General features: G+C 40.0%; 1 protein-coding gene across 1 annotated transcript; it reads right to left on the reverse strand.

The window, feature by feature from the left end:
- Positions 1–9413: 9413 nt before the first annotated feature.
- Positions 9414–24302, reverse strand: s100z (S100 calcium binding protein Z). Its single transcript, XM_072257876.1, has 2 exons — positions 24155–24302; positions 9414–9751 (listed from the first exon to the last, which is right to left on the reverse strand). Exons 1-2 carry the CDS (start codon positions 24293–24295, stop codon positions 9587–9589), a joined length of 306 nt encoding a protein of 101 aa, XP_072113977.1. The 5' UTR covers positions 24296–24302; the 3' UTR covers positions 9414–9586.
- Positions 24303–24853: the final 551 nt, after the last annotated feature.

A 24853-nucleotide genomic window follows, 5' to 3' on the forward strand; every position in this document is an offset into this window, starting at 1 on the left:
TGGTGGAGGCGGAAACAATAGGGTCTTTTTAGAGACTCTTGGATAGGTACGTGGAGCTTAGAAAAATAGAGGGCTTTGAGTAGCCCTAGGTAATTTCTAAAGTACATGTTCATCACAGCATTGTGGGCCGAAGGGCCTGTATTGTGCTGTTGGTTTTCTATGTTTCTGAGAGGAATTTAAGTGTTGCCTTGAGAACAGTCACTGATGTGCTATGTTGTATATGTACTTCTAATCTTTCAATATCTTACCACCACAGACTTGGCTGAATACCATAAGACATGGGACCATTCTGCCTATCGTGTTTGCTCTGCAATATATACTAATAAATCAATGAATAAATCATTTAAACGAACAATGCAGAAGATGTTATTGAAGAGTTCTCAGATTATCTAGAAATGGATTCTCAAGAAGGGGCCTAGATAGATTAAATAACAAGAATTTGCAGTATTTCCCTTATCTATAAAACAAAGGGGTATAGATGGTATAGTTGGTAGAGCCATCAATCTCGGCAGCTCTACCAACCCAGGGCATATTCAAAACCCAGACTCCAGCACCATCAATGTGGGTTCCAACGACCATGGACACCTTCAAAGCGATTGCGCAACATCCAGCTGCGACTCCAGCCTTGAACTCCAGGCCAGGTCTTCACGTGCTGCTGTTGTGACCACCACTCAGCAACCCCATCTCCCTCAGATCCCATCGTCAACTCCTGGGTCCTCAGAGGCTCCTTCTTCCTCTCACCCCAACCCTCCCTTCTCCACTGACATGACCAGCCACCCCCCTCCCCCCTCTGATCCCAGCTCTCATCTCTGCCGAGCCTTTACCATCTCCTCCGACCTTCAACTCTCTGAGGCGAGCGCTCTGTCTTCAGTAATGGCCTTACCTTTGTCCCCCTTCACCCACACCTCAGCGAGTTCCGTGTGCGCCATGACGCTGACCTTTTCTTCTGCTGGCTCTGTCTTCAAGCCCACTTCTTCGGCAAGGACTCTCCCACCCCCACCAATGACCCCTTATTCCGTCTTCAACCCTCCTCCTCTTCATGGACACCCCACTCTGGATCTCTTTATCGCTAACTGCCGACAGGACAACAACCGTCTTGACTTCACCACACCTTGTTCCAATTCCAACCTCACTCCTTCCGAACAGTCTGCTCTCCACTCCCTCCGCACTAATCCTAACCTTACTATAGAACCTGCTGATAAGGGGGGGGGGGTGCAGTTGTTGTCTGGCGTACTGACCTCTACCTTGCCGAGGCATAGCGACAGCTCGCTGATACCTCCTCTTATTTACCCCTCGATCATGACCCCACTAAGGAGCACCAGGCCATTGTCTCCCACACCACCACCAACCGTATCAGCCCTTGGGATCTCCCATACACTGCCACCAACCTTATAGTTCCCACACCCTGCACTTCCTGCTTCTACCTCCTACCCAAGATCCACAAACCTGCCTGTCCAGGTAGACCCATTGTTTCAGCTTGCTCCTGCCCCCACCGAGCTCATTTCTGTATACCTTGACACGGTTTTATCCCCCCTTGTTCAATCCTGTCCTACCTATGTTCGTGACATTTCTCATGCTCTTAATTTTTTTTGATAATTTTAAGTTCCCTGGCCCCCACCGCCTTATTTTCACCATGGTTGTCCAGTCCCTATATACCTCCATCCCCCACCAGGAAGGTCTCAAAGCTCTCCGCATCTTTTTGGATTCCAGACCTAACCAGTTCCCCTCTACCACCACTCTCCCCCGTCTAGCGGAATTGGACCCTACTCTTAATAATTTCTCCTTTGGCTCCTCCCACTTCCTCCAAACTAAAGGTGTAGCCATGGGCACCCGTGCCTGCCTTTTTGTTAGCTATGTGGAACAATCCATGTTCCAAGCCTATACTGGTATCTGTCCCCTACTTTTCCTTCGCCACATTGATGACTGCATTGACACTGCTTCCTGCATGCATGATGTACTCGTTGACTTCATTAACTTTGCCTCCAACTTTCACCCTGCCCTCAAATTTACCTGGTCCATTTCCGACACCTCCCTCCCCTTTCTGGATCTTTCTGCCTCTATCTCTGGAGACAGCTTATCTACTGATGTCTACTATAAGCCTACGGACTCTCACAGCTACTTGCACTATTCCTCTTCCCACCCTGTCTCTTGCAAAAAAGGCATCCCCTTCTCGCAATTCCTCCGTCTCCGCCGCATCTGCTCTCAGGATGAGGCTTTTCATTCTAGGACGAAGGAGATGTCTTCCTTTTTTAAAGAAAGGGGCTTCCTTTCCTCCACCATCAACTCTGCTCCCAAGTGCATCTCTCCCATTTCACGCATATCTGCTCTCCCGCCACCCCACTAGGGATAGGGTTCCCCTTGTCCTCACCTACCATCCTGCCAGCTTCCGGGTCCAACATATAATTCTCCATAACTTCCACCACCTCCAATGGGATCCCACCACCAAACACATCTTTCCCTCCCCCCCCCTTCTGCTTTCTGCAGGGCTCGCTCCCTACGCGACTCCCTTGTCCATTTGTCTCCCCCATCCCTTCCCACCGCTTTCCCTCCTGGCACTTATCCTTGTAAGCAGAACAAGTGCTACACATGCCCTTACACTTCCTCCCTCACTACCATTCAGGGCCCCAGACAGTCCTTCCAGGTGAGGCAACACTTCACCTGTGAGTCGGCTGGTGAGATATACTGCGTCTGGTGCTCCCAATGCGGACTTCTATATATTGGTGAGTCCTGACGCAGACTGGGAGGCCGTTTCGCTGAATACCTATGCTCTGTCCGCCAGAGAAAGCAGGATCTCCCAGTGGCCACCCATTTTTATTCCATGTCCCATTCCCATTATGATATATCAATCCGTGGCCTCCTCTACTGTCAAGATGAAGCCACATTCAGGTTGGAGGAACAACACCTCATATTCCGTCTGGGTAGCCTCCAACCTGATGGCATGAACATTGATTTCTCTAACTTCTGTTAATAACCCTCCTCCCCTTCTTACACCATCCCTTATTTATTTTTATTTCCCTTTTTTTTCTTCTCTCTCACAATCACTCCTTGCCTGCTCTCATCTTCCTCTGGGCTCCCCTCCCCCTTTCTTTCTCCCTAGGCCTCCTGTCCCGTGATCCTCCCCCTTCTCCAACTCTATTCCTTTTCCCACTCACCTTTCCAGCTCTTAGCTTCTTCCCTCCCCCTCCTGTCTTCTCCTATCATTTCAGATCTCCCCCTCCCCCTCCCACTTTCAAATTTCTTAGTAGCTCTTCTTTCAGTTAGTCCTGACGAAGGGTCTCGGCCCAAAACATCGACTGTACTTCTTCCTATAGATGCTGCCTGGCCTGCTGCGTTCCACCAGCATTTTGTGCGTGTTGCTTGAATTTCCAGCATCTGCAGATTTCCTTGGGTATAGATTTAAAGTAATTAGTAAAAGGATTAGAAGTCAGATGAGGAAATGTTATTATTCATTCAGAGGATGTTAGCTGTCTGAACATGACTGGCTGACAGGCTGGTAGGAGCCAAAATTCTCATCACATATAAGCTGTATTTGACATAGATTTGAAATTTGTGGACATGAAAACCCAATTCTGCTATTGAATGGATTGCTGAATAAACAGACAATATATTGAAATGTTACTTGGTGTATTATGCCAGTTATACTTCCTAGATGAAAATATTAATCAAAATTTAATATTATGTGTAGTATGTTAATATTGCAATATGAGTCTATAATATTTTTATGAATTTATATGACCTGGTAATTTATATGAATCTCTGAATGCACACGTCAATCCTTGAAGTGGTTGGGCTGCAGCAGCAGAAGACCACAAGCATACACTCAATGGCCAGGAAATACCTAATAAAGTGTACATTGATGTGTTTAGTAGCATATATTCTTCTATTTCTCATCACCACAGATATTGCTGAATACCAATAAATAAATAATTGAAAAGAACAATTGTAGCAAATATCATTGCAGAGTTCCCATATTATGTAGAAGTGGATTCTGAAGAAGGAACAAGTAGATACGTTAAGTAACAAGGACCTACAGTATTTCCCTTATCTAAAAGGTCAAAAACAAGTGTGTGTGTTGGGCGGGGTATAGATTTAAGGCAATTAGTAGAAAGATTAGAGGGGTGATGAGAAAATATCATTCTTCATCCGGAGGATGGGAGCAATCTGAACATCACTGGCTGACAGGCTGGTGGAGGCTGAAATTTAATCAGCACTCAACATGTATTTCAAAACTGTGGACATGAAAATCTAGTTCAGCTATTAATGGATTACAGACAGAATACATTGAAGAATTATTAGTATATTTTGCCAGTTATCATATTACCTGGGTGAACACGTTCAGCAAAATTCAATAGTATGTTAATATTGCAATGTGAGTCTAAAAGATATTCATGAATTTAAATATGACTTGGTCAAAATTATATTGTCAAGCATGTTGTGCGATTAGTCTTATACAGACAGATCCATGCATGATGAATGCTAGTCAAAGAATATAATGATATCTTCACAGACGCAACAATGATTTTCATGGATACTATTTCAAACTTTAAAAAAGTTGGATGAAACTTTGATGTTTTGCAAGTATATTGGTTGTACTAGGATGCATCTAATACAAAAGGAAAATTTGTAGATAGTCTATTTATTTATAAATTTTTGAACTTTCTGCTTTCATCAGAAATTACAGTGCTATGTTTCTCAAGTGTAACAGTCAGCAAGGAAAACAGTTCTGTGTTTATATCGCACCTTTAACTTAGTAAATCATTCTTATTTCTGAATACATTTCCCAGCTGTGTTCAGGGTATTAAGTGGATCCCTCAGATTTTTTATATTGTAGTCAGCTAAGAGTTTTAAGATTAACGTTGAATGGTGCTAGACATGACAGTGGAACTTGTTGTAGGCTTAATAAGTTTTTAGGTTATTTTACAGCACCTTTGCATGGTGTCCACAAGGCTTTTATTAGCAAGACATCGATAGAGGACGCCTCTGTTAAATGATACAGCATCTTTAGCTCTTCCCAGTAGTTTGAGTGAGACCCAGTTCATGATCATCAACAGGTATTGGACAATTATGTTGCAAAGATCTTTCCAGTTGACAATGATCTACTATCAAAGTATGGAATGAATTAGATTTATGAAAGAAAATATTTGCTGTGTTCCCTATATCTAATTCAGATTAAATAATACATTTTCAATACATTTAAAGATACTTAGTGATTGCCATTTGAATTCAGTGAGAATTTCTTGAAAGACCAAAGATAAAATGTTTCTAATTATGGTTTACTATTATTACTTTATTGTCGCTAAACAATTGATACTAGAGCATACAATCATCACAGAAATATTTGATTCTACGCTTTGCGCTCCCTGGAGTACAAATCAGTAGTAAATATAATAAAAATTTAAATTATAAATCATAAATAGAAAAAAGAAAATGGAAAGTAAGGTAGTGCAAAAAAACCGAGAAGCAGGTCTGGATATTTGGAGGGTACGACCTAGATCTGTGTCAGGATCCATTCAGCAGTCTGATCACAGTTGGAAAGAAGCTGTTCCCAAATCTGGCTGTACGAGTCTTCAAGCTCCTGAGCCTTCTCCCGGAGGGAAAGGGGACGAAAAATGTGTTGGCTGGGTGGGTGTGTCCTTGATTATCCTGGCAGTACTGCTCTGACAGCGTGCGGTGTAAAGTGATTCCAAGGACAGAACATTGGTTTGTGTGATGTGCTGGGCTGTGTTCACGATCTTCTGCAGCTTCTTCTGGTCTTGGACAGGACGACTCCCATACCAGGTTGTGATGCACCCCAGAAGAATGCTTTCTGCGGTGCATCTATAAAAATTAGTGAGAGTTTTAGGGGACAGGCCAAATTTCTCTAGATTTCTCAGGAAGTAAAGGCACTGGTGGGCCTTCTTGGCAATGGACTCTGGTTGGTTGGACCAAGTCAGGTCATTTGTGATATTGACTCCGAGGAACTTAAAGCTTCTGACCTGTTCCACCTGCGCACCACCGATGTAAATTGGGTCGTGTGGTCCGCTACTCCTTCTGAAGTCAACAACCAATTCCTTCGTCTTGCTGACGTTGAGGGATAGGTTATTGTCTTCACAGCATGTCACCAGGTTCTTAATTTCCTCTGTACTCAAACTCATCATTACCTGAGATACAGCCTACAATTGTAGTGTCATCAGCAATCTTATATATTGAGTTCGATGTAAACTTGGCTACACAACCATGGGTGTACAGTGAGTACAGCAGGGGGCTGTGGTATACGGCCTTGTGGGGCACCGGTGCTCAGAGTGATTGTAGAGGAGAGCTTGTCCCCTATTTTTACAGCCTGGGTTCTGTCTGTGAGGAAGTTGAAGGTCCAGCTGCAGATCTGAGTGCTAAGGCCCAGGTTCCGGAGCTTCGGAATCAGTTTATTTGGAATGATGGTATTAAAGGCAGAGCTGTAGTCAATGAAAAGGAGCCTTACATATGCATCTTTATTCTCCAGGTGTTCTAAGGAGGAACGTAGGGCCAGAGAGGTGGCATCTGCCGTTGACCTGTTGCTCCGGTAGGCAAACTGCAAAGCATCAAGGTTGACCGGTAGGCTGTGGTTGATGTATGCCATAACCAATCTCTCGAAGCACTTCGTAACAATTGATGTCAGAGCCACAGGTCGATAGTCATTCAGGCATGCCACCTTGCTCTTCTTTGGCACCAGGATTATCGTTGCCTTCTTAAAACACGAGGGGATCTTAGACTGAAGCAAGGAGCAGTTGAAGATCTCAGCAAACACTCCAGCAAGCTTGCTTGCACAGGCCTGGAGAACCCGTCCCGGGACGCCATCTGGGCCTGTCGCCTTCCTTGGATTTATCTTCAGGAAGGCCCTGCTAACGTCCTCCTCAGTGACGATGAATCTCAATGCCACCAGGTCCGGTTAATCCGGGGAGGGCGGGACGCTCCTCTTCTGTTCGAATCTTGTGTAGAATATGTTAAGTTCGTCAGGAAGAGAAGCGCCACAGTTATTGATATTCCCAGCCTTTTCTTTGTACCCAGTTAAATTAGACAATATGTTTTATTGAAGTTTGTCAGACTTACTGCTCTTACCTCACATTCCCAGATTAAATTTGCAATGTGATCTAGTCCTGTTTTTGTTGTGTTTAATATTGTGGTCAATTTAAAATATTCTTTACTATCATATGAGTACTTCTTTGAATTTTGTCCTTTAGATATTTCCTGTGGCTAATTATAACATTAATGAATAAAGTGACTCACAACTAATAACATTGAAAGATACTCTTGGTAGACAATGAATCAGCTCCTTTATTTAAATATGACATTCTTTATCGATGGCTCGGATGAATTACATATATACAGTTATAATTACTTGGTGCTTTGCTTGCTTACAAATGACTCTTGGAATGGTACGCTTCAGAAGTAACTAGGCTTTTAACAGTTACATCATAGGCCAGTTGGAACCAACGCACAGACATAAGTGGAGTCTATTGTACAAGAAGTGTATATTATCCATCATCAATGCCACCTGAAAATGCGTAATGGCTGTTTTGATGATTAAACAAAGGGTCAAAAATGTTATTCATAAAAACATTTAACACAGCACTGATGTAACTTGCTTGAATCATAAAACTAATTGGTTTGTATTGGATGTCATTTAGTAGGAATAATTCTAATGTTTAAGTTATATTTAGAGTTAAACCTGGTTTGTTACTTAACTATAATACCATAGATTTATTTCCAGGCACACAGGAAACCAACCAAATTTCAGTGCATATCTTTTTCTAAAGTAAAAGGTATTTTTTACACTTACACAAATGTTTTGCTATCTCTTCTACATATTGCTCATTTTAATTTTGCAATTATGGCAGTTTGTCAATATTGGCTAGTTTATTCCAACCCTCATTTGTGCCATGAAGTTGAGCCATTAAGCACTTCATAGTAGAGGCAATTATCATGGCCTCTCACTTTACATTTATGTATAACTATTATGATTTTCCCTATATGATTTAGTATTTCCTTCTCTTAGAGTTAGAATTTCAATTACTAATTTTTGGAGCTCTGTGAGTCAATTCAGAATACAGTGATTACCATTTGTGACGAAGTATTCCCATCAATTTAAAATTTGATTCAGAAGATATATTTCAGGATTGCCAATTATAACTGGTGAGAAACATGGAAGTCATCTTAAGTACTTCTTTTGCTTACTCAGTAATACATTTATTACTAATTCAGAAGATTAAGTACTTAATTCCTGCACCAGCAATTAAGCACACTGACAATGCAGTGAACTACTGATATTCTTAGGGTTACTATTTGTCAGATAAAATGTGAGAAAGAGTCTCTATTCGAGTCACAGATTCATAATGTTACTTATTCAATAGACAATTGCCCTTCAGCTGCCGTGGGCAATATTGTTCAGTAGGAAAAACAAGATTAGCTATCATTAACTTCATCACTTAAGGTGTTATATGACCAATTATATTAAGGTCAATCATTGACTGGGGTTATTACCTACTGGAAGAGACAACAGAGTACAACTTGTAAGAAAATGAGTCTACATATGTGGATTTAGGTCTCAGTTAAACTTCACATGATTAAAGTCACTTTGCTTAATGGAGGGGTTCATTCTCAGGACATTTGATCTGTCGGGGAGCAATGCAACCAGCATTATAACCTAGGTGTTTACTGGAGATGTGCGGAACTACTCCCCAGAGTTCATGAGAAGTTCAGCCTTTTTTGAATAAACTATATAGAGAAAAAAATAGAAGGAAACAGAAGGAGGTTACAGTTTTTTTGGAGAAAGGATACAAGGCAGTGTTGCTTAAATCTGTCAATATCTACTAATTTAAAGTATTTGTGTATCCCTGGACTCAGTCTAGTACAATTATGTTGAAAACCTTGCAAACTATATTCTGGTATCAAGATTCAAATTGTGATCCTTAATGCATATGCCAGTTTGTAAGCCTCTCAGTTTATGCTATGCTTTAATAAATATTAACTTAATATGTTTACAGAATTTAACTTCATAACTCTATAAACCATTTGACTTTATCCCCTAGTTAAGAAGATGAAAAACTACTTTAACATACATATTTTAATTAGTAGCTGTAACCATTTGTGCTATATTTTACATGCAAATTTTATTGCTTACTGAGATATGAGCTATTGTCCTTCGATCTCAGTATGATTGAATAGCAGAGTGGTTACAAGAGGCAAAATATTCCTGAATCTATTTGTTATTTTTCTTTTGTAAGTAAACTGCAAACTGCTTTGAAAGCTGCAAACTCACTCTGGTCATGGCAATATACAGTATTTCAAAACAGGTTAGATTGTCCATCCTGGTGGAAGTGTGGGAAAACAGTAATAGACATGAAGCTTAACAAGGAGAGTTCTTTGACAATATAGAGGTGAGAGATAATTTTGTGAAAAGCATTTGAATATCTTTAGGAATTTTATTGCATTTCAAGTAAATTATATATACTTACAAAATGTATGCACATGCAGTATAAGTTACAACAGTTCTATATGGGGAAAGTGGCAGGCTAAGTTATCATTTTTAGTATGGAATTTACTAAGATGCCTGTTGAATATATTTTAAGTTCTATTTGGCCTGTGATTTTTTTCGAAGTGTCTCCTGAAAGAAGTCATTGCAGGCAACAGTTAGAGCAGCAACTAAAATAACAAATTCATTGAAATCCACCTCATTGTCTCTATTGGAATCGAGATCTTTCATGATATTGTCCACTAGTGATGGATCCTTCTGAGCCTGAAAAGAAAGAAGACTGATTAGTCATTTAGCATAATAGGCATTACATTATTAAAATACCACGAAATAGAATTGCCAATTATTCAAAAGTTATCCAATGACCCAGAAAATACAGCTGATTATTTAAAAATTGATCATAGTAGCACAGAGTGAAAAATAAATAATAAAACTTCTATGAAAGTTTACACATAAATTTCAACGGTAGGGTATTGTTAATCACCACCGATAAACTCATATATCATTAAATGTCACAAGTATTCCCAAAGATAGGATATGAATGAATTAATGTTTCTTTAGCCCTATGTAACATGGAAAATGGTCAGCTGGTGTTCACACCAGACATAGAGGTGAGTTGTCCTGGGTTCGAATCTGGCCCACTCCTTGCATGCTTTCCATCTGTGCTGATTTGAGCATTGAGATAGCAACCCGGCCTCATAAAAAATAGACAAGTACTAAGGAAATGGCAAAGACTACCACCTAGTGTGCCACAAGGCATGGAGAGGAACAAAAACAAAATGGAAATTAAAACTTAAAATAAAATGATAAAGCTACCATAATGGGCTACCACAATAGGCTACCAAGATATGCATCAGTTTTGAACAAATAATAGTTCTGGTGATAAAAGTGATTTACTGAAATAATAGAATTATTTAATCACATGTATTTACCATTCCCTCCGTAAAGCTGTGCTTCCATTACTGATTCATGTAGATATATCAATTGTGCTTTTGGTTTACATACTAGCTCATAAGCATTTTGCAACAAATTATTTTTTCTGGAATTGAAAATTGTCAGTCTTAGATTGATTGATTGAATATTGGGACTATGTGTTAGCAGAAGCCATGGGGATCATTTGAACTTAAACCAACCAGCAGGCAAAGTTAAGATCAGGATCATAACCCCATCTTACATTCAGCCCCATATTAACCAGAGGTTAAGTATCATTGGTGAGAAGTAGTTCATTTGTTTAAGTTAAGATTACTTCCAGTGAATTAGGTGTTACCTTCTGCCACTATGAATGACTTGAAGTTTTCAGACGAACTTGAACAATTGGAGAGCTGCAATTATAGGCTTGTTAGTTCTTGATAATGCTCATTGTACACCTCACAGAAACTCAAATATGCCGACCTTAAACTGTTTTCATTTCCCCCAGTTTTCTGGGCATTCAAACAAGCTGAATTGTGTGAAAGTTTATTTCCTTCAGTGATAGATATTTCTGCTGATAATAAGTAGGCTACACTGGTTGTAAATACATTTGGTAGTTTTAATTTCCCTCCTATGATTCTTCCCTAGGTGCTGGAATTTAGAATGAATAGTAAAGAAGTTGATGAGGTTTACTTGAATAATGTCCCTAAACTTTGCCACCTTGATGCAAGATTTGAAATATTTTGCACTGACCAAAATCTATCAGCAGCTGCCATTAAACCCTGGAGCTGACTGTATTTCAGCTGTTAGAGTAAGAGAATATTGCTATACAAACAGATTGAGCCTTTGTCTGCTATCATCGCCAATAAAATTTATAATAGAAAATGCTTGAAATGTGTAGTGCGTTGTTTAGCATCTAAAAAAAACCTAAGTGGCAGGATAATGTTTGTGTTGACCCTCAACTCCAATGACATGCCATTTTACTCATTTGCTGATATTGACTCATCCTTATCTGCCTTTAACCTCCTCAAAAATAGAAACTATTCATTTAAAGTAGTTATATTAGGCTACTTTTAATTCAGCTGATCTCACACCTACCTCTGGGCTATTAGTGGGGTTAGAGACCAATACAGATGTTATAACAAGACCCTGCTTCCAACACGTATATTGTATCACTGCATGCAATTATTGTAATGTATTTCAGTTTGAAAAATAATACATATTTGAGTTTATTTATTTGGATATTTCATTTTAAAACATTTGAAAATTTTTTTTCCAGAAGTTAACTTCCACCTGAAAAATCACAATTCAATCAGCTATCTGCTATAGCCATTTATTTGACATTTGAAATTCTGAGGGAGAAGGGGAGAATGGGGCAGGAATTTTGAATTCTAAGCCCTCAGTTATTGAGTCACGCAACATAAAAACAAGCCCTTCCAATCTCTGAACCTGCACTGACCATCGAGCACCCATTTTTAATAATCCTAGTGGCATCAGTGCCGTACTTCGGGACGAAAGGTCCTGAGTTTGAATCCAGCCGGCTCCCCTACACGCTTTCCATCCGTGCTGGGTTATGAGCTGGTGATCTCTTTGGAAACTCACCCTGCTGAAGGCAATGGCAAACCACTGATGTAATTTGCCTCATACACGGTTCCCCACCACGTCAGAGAGGCATGGAGGGAAAGCATCCGCTAACCGGAGAAACTCCGGATGTGATATACCTTTCCTTTACAGGAATCCACTTTGTTCTCTCGACATTCCTGTCAGCTTCCCCCAGATTCTATCACCCACCAACACGTTGGGAGCAAGTTATAGTGGACAATTAATCCACCACCCCAAACTTCTGTGGGATGTGTGAGGACAGGGGAGCACTTTGAAGAAATCCACTTGGTCACAGGAGCGAATTCCACACCAATAACATCGGATGTCAGGGTTGAGCCCAGTGGCTGGAGCTGTGAGGAAGCAGCTCTGTTAGCTGCTTCACTACGTGGCCCTCGGCAAACCCACCATACATCACACACTGACAGTAAAGGGAGAAGTAAACAACACCAGATATGGAAATTGGAATCTTTAACTGGAACAACAATTTATTCAAAGCTCATATGGAGACCAGGTCCACTAATCCCCAGCATTAACAGGCCATAAAGCCCAGGCTTTTATTGATTTGCTCCTTGAGAGCTTTATTAGCTCTGATGAATGATCTTTGATCTGACTCTTTAACTCTTTTTCTGCTCCCAGAGATGCTACTTGAGCTGCTGGGTGTTTCTAGCATTTTCTACTCTGGTTTCAGTCTTCTGGCATCTTCAGTTTTTTTAGATTTTAACATTTATTTATTCATTTATTGAGACACAGTGCAGATAAGGCCCTTCCAGCCCTTTGAACCATGCTGCTCAGCAACCCCCGAGTTCACCAAAGCCTAACCACGGGACAATTTACAATGATCAATTAACCTACCAAATGGTATGTCTTTGTACTGTGGGAGGAAGTGAGAGCACCTGGTGGAAACCCACTCCGTCACGAGGAGAAGGTAAAAGCTTACAGACAGTGGTGGGAATTGAACCCATGTTGCTGGTACTGTAAAGCATCGTGCTAACCTCTACGCTACCGTGTGCCCATTTTTTTGAAGCTCAGTCACCTTCTACTTCTCTGGATCGATACACATGTGAATTGGCTAACTTTCCCTATAGAACATGCCTCCAGAATTCCTAGTGCTAAATTGCTGTTGATGCTATCCCAGTTTTCAGATATAACCTATAGAAAGATGGTTGGATGACTGAAGAAACCCTTGGAGAATTAACTCTCTCACTAATTATGCATTTCCCAAAGGATTTTGTCAATCTGCTGCCATTAATGAAAGCTTGCAGTGGGATCTGGACTAGCTGGAAAAATGGCAGATGAAATTGAATGCGGAGAAGTTGGTTGGACCAACTACACTAGGTAAGCATTAGGACACTGTGGAGTGTGGTAGAACAGGAAGATCTGGGAATACATGTCCATAATTCCTTGAAAGTGGTGTCACAAGTGGATCATTAATAAAAACTTTTGGCACATTGGCCTTCATTAAGTCAATGTATTGAGTATTTAAGTTAGGATGTTATGTTGAAATGTTATAAAATGTCAGTGAGGCCTAATTTGGAGTATTGTGCCCAGTTTTGGTCACCTACCTAAAGGAAAGATGCAAATAAGATTGGAATAATGCAGAGAAAATTTACAAGGATGTTGCTGGAACTTGGGGACCTGAGTTATAGGGAAAGATTGAATAGGTTAGGACTTTATTCTCTAGAATTTATAAGATTGAAGGGAGATTTGATAGAGGTATCCAAATTCTGAGGGGTATAGATAGGGTAAATGCAAGCAGGCTTTTTTCACTGAGGTTGGATGAGACTACAACTAGAGGACATGTGTTAAGTGTCAAAGGTGAAATATTTAAGGTGAGCATGAGGGGGAACTTCTTCACTCAGAGGATAGTGACAGTATAGAATGAACTGCCAGTGCAAGTGGTGAATGTGGGGTTGATTTTAACATTTAGGAGAAATTTAGATAGGAACGTGGATGGAGGGCTATGCTCTGGGTGCAGGCAAAATGGGACCAGGCAGACTAATGGGACGAGGGAGATTAATGGTTCAGTAAAAACTATGATGGGCTGAAGGGCTTGTTTCTGTGTTGTAGTGTTCTATGACTCTATGATGAGATCTGGCACAGCAGAAACTGATTCACCCCTACAGGCATTCTTATGGACTAATGCTTTACCTTCACTTATAAAGATTAAATGTACAACTTTGTAGCTGAAGATAAATCCAAGATAATTCCATTGAGAGCTAATTAGGAAATAAACCTTTCGGAACTAATCAATAGTTCACTTTATTGGATTTAAACTTTAAAAGCCCAAATTTGCCTGGTACAACTAAAACATTAGCAACACAAAATGCTGCAGGAACTCAGCAGGCCAGGCAGAATCTTATGTTTACTGTTTTCCATAGATGCTGCCTGGCCTGCTGAGTTCCTTCAGCATTTTGAGTGTGTTGCTTGAATTTCCAGCACCTGTAGATTTTCCTCGGCTTTTAACGCATATGGAGAAAATAACTAAAAGCTGTTGGGATTGATTGCTATCATTGCAATTCATTCTTTCCTGTGATGATGAAGAGCCTTTGAAACATGTCCACCCACCATTCCATTCCAGGTTGCAAAGCTAGTCCTATGGTGATATTGGATTGGAGGTTCGAGGACTTTGACCCAGCGAAGTAGCAGTGCAGTATTTCCAAATATAAGCTGCTCAGCAGCAAGAAATGTACACCTGAAAACCCTCAGCTTTGGTAGCAGCAGTATGCCATTACCTCTGCTGGTCATCCAACAAAAGGGAGGAGCTCGTCACGGATGGAAACAGAACACCTAACGCTCAGACGCATGAACCAGTCATTTCATTTGTAACTTCTAAAATGTATAACCAAATATCCAGTGATTCACAAAAATGGAATACTCCCATCTCAAACTTATCTTCAGCAACTAATTAGCTGAAACACTGGAGAAATATTATTAAAAATTAAGGTTATTTATTTATATCATTTTTCTCAGGATTTGGTTAGTATCCCTCACAGGGTATGGTTGTACGTCAGAGGGACATTACAGAAGGTTCAGAACTGATAGATAACACGCTGTTTTGCTTATCCATGGTTGAATGTAACCAGTAATTGTTTACAGCAATTAATTGCAACTAATTGATACAGAAATCAACATTGCTTTTGGTGACCCAGGTTCAGTTCCTGCCTCTACTTGCAAGGAATTTCTATGTTCTCCCCATGACAGCGCGGATTTCCTCCGGTGCTCCGATTTCCTCCCACAGTCCATCGACTGGAAGGCTAATTGGTGATTGTAAATTATCCCATGATTAGGCAAGGGTTAAATCAGAGGTTGCTGGTGGCGTGGCCCAATGGGCCGGAAAAACCTATTCCGCGCTGTATCCCAACAAATAAATAAACCGGGATAATTTTCACGTGTGTGAGTGGACATCATGTAATAAATTGTCAAATAACTCAATAAGATGTTGCACAAGAGATACTTTTGTAATAACAAAACTTATGGAATATAAGGAGTAAAGTAGAAACACATAGATCAGAATAAAAATAAAGCACTACAGTAAATTGTTATGATTAGAAATGAGAAGCATGAGTCAGAAAATTTATTTCTGAGAGACTGGATGTAAGTTGCTTAAAGCTGCTGAAACTGTGTAGATGTGATGCTGAGACTTCATAAAGCACTGGCCAGACCGCACTTGGAGTATTGTGAGCAGTTTTGGGCCCCTTATCTAAGAGGAGATATGCTGGTATTGGAAAGGGTCCAGAGGAAGTTCATGAGAACAATCCCAGGAACATAAGGGTTATCATATGTAGAGTTTGTGATGGCTCTGGAATTTAGAAGAATGAAGGGTGATCTTATTAAAACCTATTGAATATTGAAAGGCAAAGATAGAGTGGATGTGAAGAGGATATTTACTATGGTGGATCAGAGGCACAGCTTCAGAATAGAGGGACATCCATTTAGAACAGAGATGAGGAGGAATTTGTTTTTTAGCCAGAGAATAGTGAATCTGTGGGTGGAGGCCGAGTCCTTGTGTATCTTTAAAGCAGAGGTTGACAGGGTCTTGATTAGTCAGGGTGTCAAAGGTTACAGGGTGGAGGCAGGAAAATGGGTTTGAGAAGGATAATAAATCAGCTGCGAAGAAATGGTGGAGCAGACTCAATGGGCCAAGTGGCCTAATTCTTCTCCCATGTCTTATGATCTTATGTTTTCACAAGTTCAATCTCCACTTCTCTAAGCTGATTCTATGACCTACAGACTCACTTTCAAGAACTCTTTATAACTCTTGATCTTTGTATAATTTATTTACACAGTTTTTCTTCTTTTGCACATTGGATGTTTGCCAATCTTTGTCTGCTTATGCAGAGTTTTTCATGAAATTCTATCATATTTCTTTTGTAAATGCCTGCAAGAAAATAATTTTCAAGAGAGTGAGCTTGGGCTTTTCACTAATTTCTTTGGAGAGAAGGAGGATGAGTGGGGACCTGATAGAGATGTACAATATGAAATGAGGCATAGATCAAGTGGACAACCAGAGACTATTTTCCAGGAAGGCAACGGCTAATACAAGGGGACATAACTTTACGGTGTTAGGTGCATGGAATGCACTCCTGGGGTGGTGATAGAGGCAGGTACAATAGGGACACTTAAGAACCTCTTAGGGAGGCACATGGATGAAAGAAAAAAAAAAAGGTTTATGTGGGAAGGAAGGGTTAGATTGATTCTTGGAGTACGTTAAAGGATCGTGACAATGTCATGAGCTGATGGGCCTGGACTGTTCTATTTCTATATAGTAAGATATACATACTTGGATAGTAAATTTACTTTGAACTTGGAATCTTGTTATCAAAGTTTGTTGATGAAACAAAACTGGGGTAATTAGCAAACATTTGGTGGACTGCAATAAATTTCAAGAGAACATAACCAACACCAAAAATCTATGACTGGCTGCATTTTTTTTTTTATTTTGCTACTGATCAAGATGTGACACTAAGCTGCATAGTGAGATATTAAGGAATGCAAAAAAAGCCTTAGATCTTTATGGAGCATCAAAGCAGGAAAGAAGCAACAGACCGATTTAGGGCAGGAATTCCCAAAGAAAGGCAGAGTTGCCAATTAATAAGCAATTAAAATTTGGGATACACAGAAGCCAGAACTAAAGGAAATGCAGATTGGAGAGATGTAACAATGGAACTGATGTTAATGACATGCAGGGTCTGGGCTATGGTAGGATCTGAAAAATGAAATGGAAATTTTAAATGTGGTGTCTTCATTTATTACTTCGTGGGAGGTGAGTTCAGCCGGCAAAGCCAAAATCTATTTGTCCATTCCCAATATGCCTTGAATAAAACGGCTTTGTTAACCCATGTTCAAGGAAAATGGAAAGTCAAAGAGTCATATTTTTGGTTGTCAGATAAATAAAGAAAAATAGGCCAGAGTGGATAAGGACAGCATACTTCTAATGCTGAAGGAAGTTAGTTAACTGGCTAGGTTCAACGACAATCCAGTATTTCAATTGTCTTCATTACTAATTATAGCTTTTAATTGAATTAAATTATTTATCTGTCATGCTGGGACTTGAATCATTTTCCCGGGTCATTAGTCCAACCACTGGATCACTGTTGTCACTATCACCATTCTATTACATTCTATCTATAACCACAAGTTATTATAGGGCAGTGAGCTGGAAGTAACACAGGCAGAAGGCATTTGAGTGGGCCTGTTCATGGACAGCAGAAGATGAGAGGGCAGCCGCAAATAGATAACAAAATAATGCAATGTGCAGAGGAGAGAATGTCAAAGTTAACAAGGATAAAATGTGAGATCAAGCAATGTGGAGGGAAAACAAGCAATAGATTTATCAAAGATTTCCGAGTTCACAGATTACAGCTTTTGAACAGAATGGAAATGTCTTGTAAAATAAACTCTGCGCACCTTGCAGTCTATTCTATATCAGGGAATCTAAATTAGACAAGCTGGTTGAATATCATTTTACTGACCATAGGTCTTTGTATCCCATAAGATTACGTCATTCCATTGCAAGTTGGAGCTTCTCAGTCTTTGACCATCAACACCAATGAAGCTCAAGGGGATCCAGACCTTTCTGCTTCTTGTCTTTCTGCTGGGCAGCATGTGGCTGTCTGTGCTTAACAATAATTCATGACCTTCACCAGAGCACCTTCAGTATATTTTCTTCATGTTAAATGCTGGTGGAGTACCAGTGGATCTAATTGTACTTATGATGAAGTTATGCATTCAATGTGCTCCTATCTACAATGGCCCACACTGCTCTTGTCAGTTCTCTCTTTCTTCTACCAGACTTTTGGATTACTTAAGCTTTCACCATTTTTCCAGATTTTCATACATCCCCTTTCGAGTGAATCTAACCAGCTATAATTATTTACAAACTTTCAGTTTCACTTTTTTTTTGGTTTTTATTTCCATCATAGTGTTCCATGATAGTGAGGTACTAGCTAACTACAGGCCTATATCAAATCTTCTCTTCCTGGGCTAGATTCTTTAGAAAGTCATTTTCGACCAACTCAACAACTTCATGAATGAGAAAAAATATTTTAGAAAAGTTTCAGTCAGGTTTTAGAGCAAACCACAGCACGGAGACGGCCCTTACCAAAATCATCAGTGACCTTAGGCTTAGCACCGATGCAAACAGAGCCTCAGTTCAGATTCTTCTAGATCTAAGTGCTGCCTTCAACACAATGGACCACAACATTCTCATAGATTGCTTTGAGAACTGAGTTAGTCTCTCTATAATGCCTTATATCCTAGAGAGAAATTTTTTTGTCTGTCTTAGAGACCAGTTTTCTAAGATATATGATGCACTTTGTGATGTTACTCAGGGAATCTGTCTTGGTTGCCATATACATACTCCCCTGAGAGCATAAGCCTGATTTCTACAGTTGTAGATGACACACAATTATCTATCTCATTTGAGCCTGATGATAATAACAATCTATCTTCTCTGACTTCTGGTATGGCTGCAATAAACAAATGCATGAGCAATAAGTTTCTAAAATGAAATGAAGATAAAACTTAAATACTTTTGGCTAGTCCCAAAGCCAAAAGAGATATACTTCTTGATAAACTTGGGAACTTGGCTCCCCTTGTAAAATCAGAAGTAACAGACTGGATGTTATCTTAGATTCAGTTTTGAATTTTAAATCCCACATGAAAATGTGACCAGTGCAGTATTTCTACGCTTAAGAAGTATTGCAAAGTGAGATGAGCCAAGATGCTTAGTGCAGGCAGTGTTAGAGAGCATGTTCTGGCTCATTGTAATTTGCCTTCATATGCTATATGGTACCACATATACTATATGGTAAAAGACCACATCTGTCAGTGGCACATCATAAAACACAGATTCTGCAGATGCTGGAAATCTCGAGTAACACAAAAAATGCTGATGGTAAGGTGAGTGGTTAGGGAAGCGGAGATGAAATAAAAAGCTGGAAAGGGATAGGTGGAAGAGGTAAAGAACTGGAGAAGATAGGATCTAATAGGAGAGGACAGTGGACCGTGGAAGAATGGGAAGGAGGAGGGGCACCAGAAGGAGGAGATGGGCAGGAAAGATGGCCTTTTTACGGCTGGGATTCCATTGATGCAAAGGTAGTAATATTTTCTTTCATTGTGATCAATATAGAAACATAGAAAATAGGTGCAGGGGTAGGCCATTCGGCCCTTCAAGCCTGCACCACCATTCAGTATGATCATGGCTGATCATCCAACTCAGAACCCTGCACCTGCCTTCTCTCCATACCCCCTGATCCCTTTAGCCACAAGGGCCATATCTAACTCCCTCTTAAATATAGCCAATGAACTGGCCTCAACTGTTTCCTGTGGCAGAAAATTCCACAGATTCACCACTCTCTGTGTGAAGTTTTTCCTCATCTCAGTCCTAAAAGGCTTCCCCTTTATCCTCAAACTGTGACCCCTTGTTCTGGACTTCCCCAATATCGGGAACAATCTTCCTGCATCTAGCCTGTTCAATCCCTTTAGAATTTTATACGTTTCAATCAGATCCCCCCTCAATCTTCTAAATTCCAGAGAGTCTAAACCTAGCCGATCCAGTCTTTCATCATATGAAAGTCCTGCCATCCCAGGAGTCAATCTGGTGAACCTTCTTTGTATTCCCTCTATGGCAAGAATGTCTTTCTCCAGATTAGGGGACCAAAACTACACACAATACTCCAGGTGTGGTCTCACCAAGGCCTTGTACAACTGCAGTAGTACCTCCCTGCTCCTGTACTCGAATCCTCTCGCTATGAATCCTCTTGCTATGTATGTCCGCTATGATATAAGATTCTATTTCTTATGGACCTCTGATTCACTTGTGTTATAATTGGCAAATATATGAATTCCAGCAGGACATATGGATTTGTCAGTTATGGCCTAATTCAATGCAGGACAGGAGTGAGTGTCTGAATGCCTTCTCTTTTTCCTCCTTTCCTAACCCCAATATTATTATGTCCTGGTCATAAATTACTTTACAACCAAGTGGTTGCAAGTGGTCTTGATCTCAGAGCCATAAAATCACTACTTTTATTTCTATTCCATCCATCTCCCATTATCCCCTGCAATTGCATCTCCCTCAGCTTTCTCCACTGGATGTCAATAAAAAGATTCATAGTTAGTGTATTGATATAGCCAATGTATAACGCCGTCCCTAGCAGTGAATTAAATGATACTTAACAGTCTGCAGGTGTAAACCATTCAGAAAGTTAACACAGTCACAGACTTATCCGTAGTAAACAGCATAAGGAAGTGCTCTGGGCTCTCCCCATCAAAACTCTTGCACTTCATTTATCTACACTGCACCTTCTCTGTAACTAACACATATTCTGTATTCGGTATTTTTTTCCTTTTTGACCTCAGTTGTATTTTTCTATGGAATAATTTGTCTGGATGGCATGCAAACAAAAACTTTCCACTGTTCCTCAGTACATGTGACGATAATAAACCACTTACCAACCAATTACTAATTACCAGTTACCAATTACCATGTTCCTTGGAGATCCTTAGATCTGACTGTGATGTACTAGGGAAATCTTGGAGATCTCGTCAGAGCAAACGCTATAATGTGCAGCTTGTGTAACTGTGGGTTCCTGATAGCCTGGGATATTCTACTGCAGAGATCTTTGCTCCCACTGAGCATCAGAGTTTACTGATATACAAAGAACTTCAGCACATGATACATGTTCAAACAGACTTGGATACAGCAAAAATATCATATGCAAATCTGTGGGTTTGGGAGTGCTCAAGGCCTTTAGATTCTTGATTGAATTACAATATATTACAATTTAGTATCTTAATTTTATTGCAACTTGTGTGTTTTTATTATTTTTGTTTTAAGCATTGAAATGTTGATTTCTGTAATGGAGTAAGCTAATTTTGATTGGCTTGACTAATTGATCAACAGAATATGGTAACAAGCCTTGATATTTTATAAAATGCTTGTATGCTTGGAAAACAGTATCACACTATGAACTGTTCTTTAGATTTTTTTTAGAATGGGAAACTTTTAGTAGAAAAACAATGATGAATTTGAAGATACTGTATAACACCTTAAGTGTATTTGACGTATCACAAAACCAGCAATAAAAATATACCTTGGGGAATCAAGCAGAATTTGATTGACAGCCATGCCACCACCATTGCAATCATTCAATTAGCAACATTGACTAGCAACATCACTTGCAGTGCCTGTTTCATATACCAAACCTAATATTTATAAGCAAATTTTGTACAAGTATATAGGTGCATAATACATGTTATCTATTATCTGTAACGTTCATCTGATGGCTAAATAAAAATCCCTCTGAGCATTAATGCTCTAATGAGGCCCATTAATCATCAACATTATTCAAACATAATGCTTGGTCGAAAAAATGGCATACCACTGCAGCAAAGAGTGCCCTTCAGAGGTCAGGATAAAGGACATAATTTGGATGTGTGCCGCAATAGATTTCACTCTCCCTGACCCACTAAGACTTGATGCTCACACAGGGAGTCTGTAATGGAAAATACCCCCCCCCCAAGAAATGACATCCACCTTCCTGCAAAAAAAATCAAAGTGACGGAAGCCAATGATTTCTTTTGGATTATGCACCTCTGCAATCCTTCCGGGGATTAAATGTTAATTTCTATCATTGAACCATGGACAATTCTTTGAAGACAGTGGTAAAAAAAAAGTTCATTGGAGATCCTTAGATCTGACCCTAACCCTGATGTTAGCTTCCAGATCCTGAGTTCCATGGCTTTACAAGAACACGTTCAAGCAATTTTTTAACCATGATGGTGGTTTCTGCCTCTACCATCCTTTTGGTTAGTGAATTCCAGCCCTTAATCACATTCTGAGTGAAAGATTTCACTCAGCCCTTCTAAACGTTCTACTACTTAGTTTAAATCTATGCCACTGGAGTTACAAATTGACGTGATACAGAACGAAAGGAAGAAGCAGGTTCTGTGATCCGCAGGATCAGTCAGGGAACATTGACATTTGAAACTAAATAGTCTGCAATGCGCAGGGTTGCAAATAGGTCTGAGTTTTTTTTTACACTTTCCCATTTGTGATAAAGTCACCCCATGAAAATCTCTTCAGTGAGGAAGGAGTTGTCAGCTTGTGCCAAGCTGAGACATTAATCTCTACAATTGAAAATTACACAGAATTGTGTAGTATTTTTCAAAACAGGAATACACCACTTCCTCTAACAGACCCATACTTGACATTGTGCTTCATTTCAAGTTTTCTTCCGCCTTCTTTCATTTCACTCCACCATTAAGTCCTTCAATTCCTTTCTCTAACTTATCTAGTGTACTTATCTAGTGTTGTCTTAAATGGATTTATACATTCATACAGGCTTTGCCTCAAATCTTCCAGGTCTGGATTAGAAAACAAACACAGACCAAAACAGTAATTGAGTTAAAGGTTAGCTCAGTTGTTCTGGCAGCAAAGATTTACGTTTTGCCTGCATTAGTATCCAAATTGCTTTTCAAGATAATGTCTAATTCTTTAGTAGTGGATCTCATATTGCTTTGTAACAAAGTCAAACTCTTGAAATTCCTAGTGCTAATTGAACTCAATAATATTTCTTGCTATATTAATACTATCTCTTGCACTAATATAACTAAAGGGATGATGAAGTTTTTACAAGCATTATTTAGACCACACTGCCTGAAAGTATGATGGAAAGTATGAAAGTATAATGAAAGAAAAAGTGTTTCCTGCTCTTTTGGGAAAGAGCAGGGGGATGGAACTGAAGGGGAAACTGTTCTAAACAGCTATCACAACTATGATGGATTGAAAGGCCTATAGTCAAGATTCTATAATACATTTTAGTCACATTTACATTGTTACAGCACAGGTTATTCACCCTATCTAATGCCGGTTGTTAATAAAGTAACACATCTGTCCCATTCCTTACTCTTTCCTCACAGACCTGAGTGTGTGTATGTGTGTGTATGTTTTTACCTTGTGTCCATTGTTCCCTTTTAACAGTCTCCATTGATTTTGTTCCCACTGCCCTACAGAGTGGCTGAAAATCACAACTACTCTCCGTGTGAAGAGCAATCCTCAATCCATACCATATCTTTTGTCCAAAAAATGTAAACCTGTTGCTGAATGAGGGATTCTCTCTAGTAATGGCAACAATTTCTCTTTAAGCAACACATACAGCGATAAAGGGTCTTGGCTTGAAACGTCGACTGGCTTCCCTTTTCCACAGATGCTGCCTGGCCTACTTAGTTCCTCCAGCATTTTGTATGCGTTGCTTGGATTTCCAGCATCTGAAGATCCAAAGTTTCCCTTTAATTATCCTATCTAAATCCTGATGGAGGTGAAATGTTTAAGGATAAGAGTGTAGATCTTATTACTGATACCTAATTTCCTTAAAATAACACTCCAAGGTTTGACACAACTGCTCAACACCAGTAATTTTCTCCAAAAGGTGAAGCCGGGAAAAGTCATGTACTGCTGACCGAGACACTCAGAAAATAGAGTAAGAAAAGATGAATAAAATGATGGAAACATCCATCTGGTCAGGCAGCATCTGTGGAAGGAGAAGCGGGGTTATTGTTTCAGGTCGAAGGCTCTCCGCCAGAACGGAAGAGAAAGATTCTGTCGCTCTGTGGAATTCCATCCATCATTTTCCCCTTCGCCATGTTTCTTACCACCAAGAAATGTTGCAGCTCATGGTGCAGAAGGTCCTTGAGTTCGCCTTTGTTGAGCTTGTACTTGTCCCCCTCCTTGCCAGAGTACTTATGGAAGACTTGGATGAGCGAGTCCATAGCCCCTTCCAATTGGGATGGCATGGTGGCAGAGTTCTGAGGAACAAGACAAAGTCTAAACCTTAGAATAACTCTCCCTCTCTGTCTCAAGCAGAATACAGATGCAAAGTGATTCAGCTAAATGGCACATACACACGAGCTGGCAATCCCGTGTCGCTGGGTGAAATCCTGTACTGGCCACAGCATGCCATCCACAGCCCATGTGTGTATGATCACCGCAGTCATTGCATAACGCGGGAAAAAAACGAGCGCACTGTCACTCAACTCAACAACTTCGATCAGAAACTTTTCCCCCTAAAAAATCCATGTACATACATTACATCAGAACAGCCGAATAACCAGAAAACTAAACAAGGGCATGATTACCTTCTGTTGGAAAGACAACAAGGATCAAGCGGGCGAAAGGCAGTGGACTAGCTGGTAATTCTCGGCTGAATTTATAGCTGAAATATCTTTTTAAACACACCTATTCTATCAGCGCATCAGCCAATAATAAGATTAAAAAAAACTTCGGCCGGCGGGATACAAAAGGAAAAACAACAGCCCTCCCAAGGTACTGAATTAAGTGCTCGTTTGTTCGCC

This window comes from Mobula birostris, chromosome 5 (assembly GCF_030028105.1).
Source record: "Mobula birostris isolate sMobBir1 chromosome 5, sMobBir1.hap1, whole genome shotgun sequence".
Classification (NCBI taxonomy): domain Eukaryota; kingdom Metazoa; phylum Chordata; class Chondrichthyes; order Myliobatiformes; family Myliobatidae; genus Mobula; species Mobula birostris.

Excerpts from the sequence above, each read along its gene's own strand:
- s100z (XM_072257876.1), bottom strand. The coding sequence starts at position 24,295 with ATGCCATCCCAATTGGAAGGGGCTATGGACTCGCTCATCCAAGTCTTC. Across the intron at positions 9,752-24,154 it reads AGCTGCAACATTTCTTGGTG|GCTCAGAAGGATCCATCACT; the intron begins GTAAGAAACATG and ends CTTTCTTTTCAG.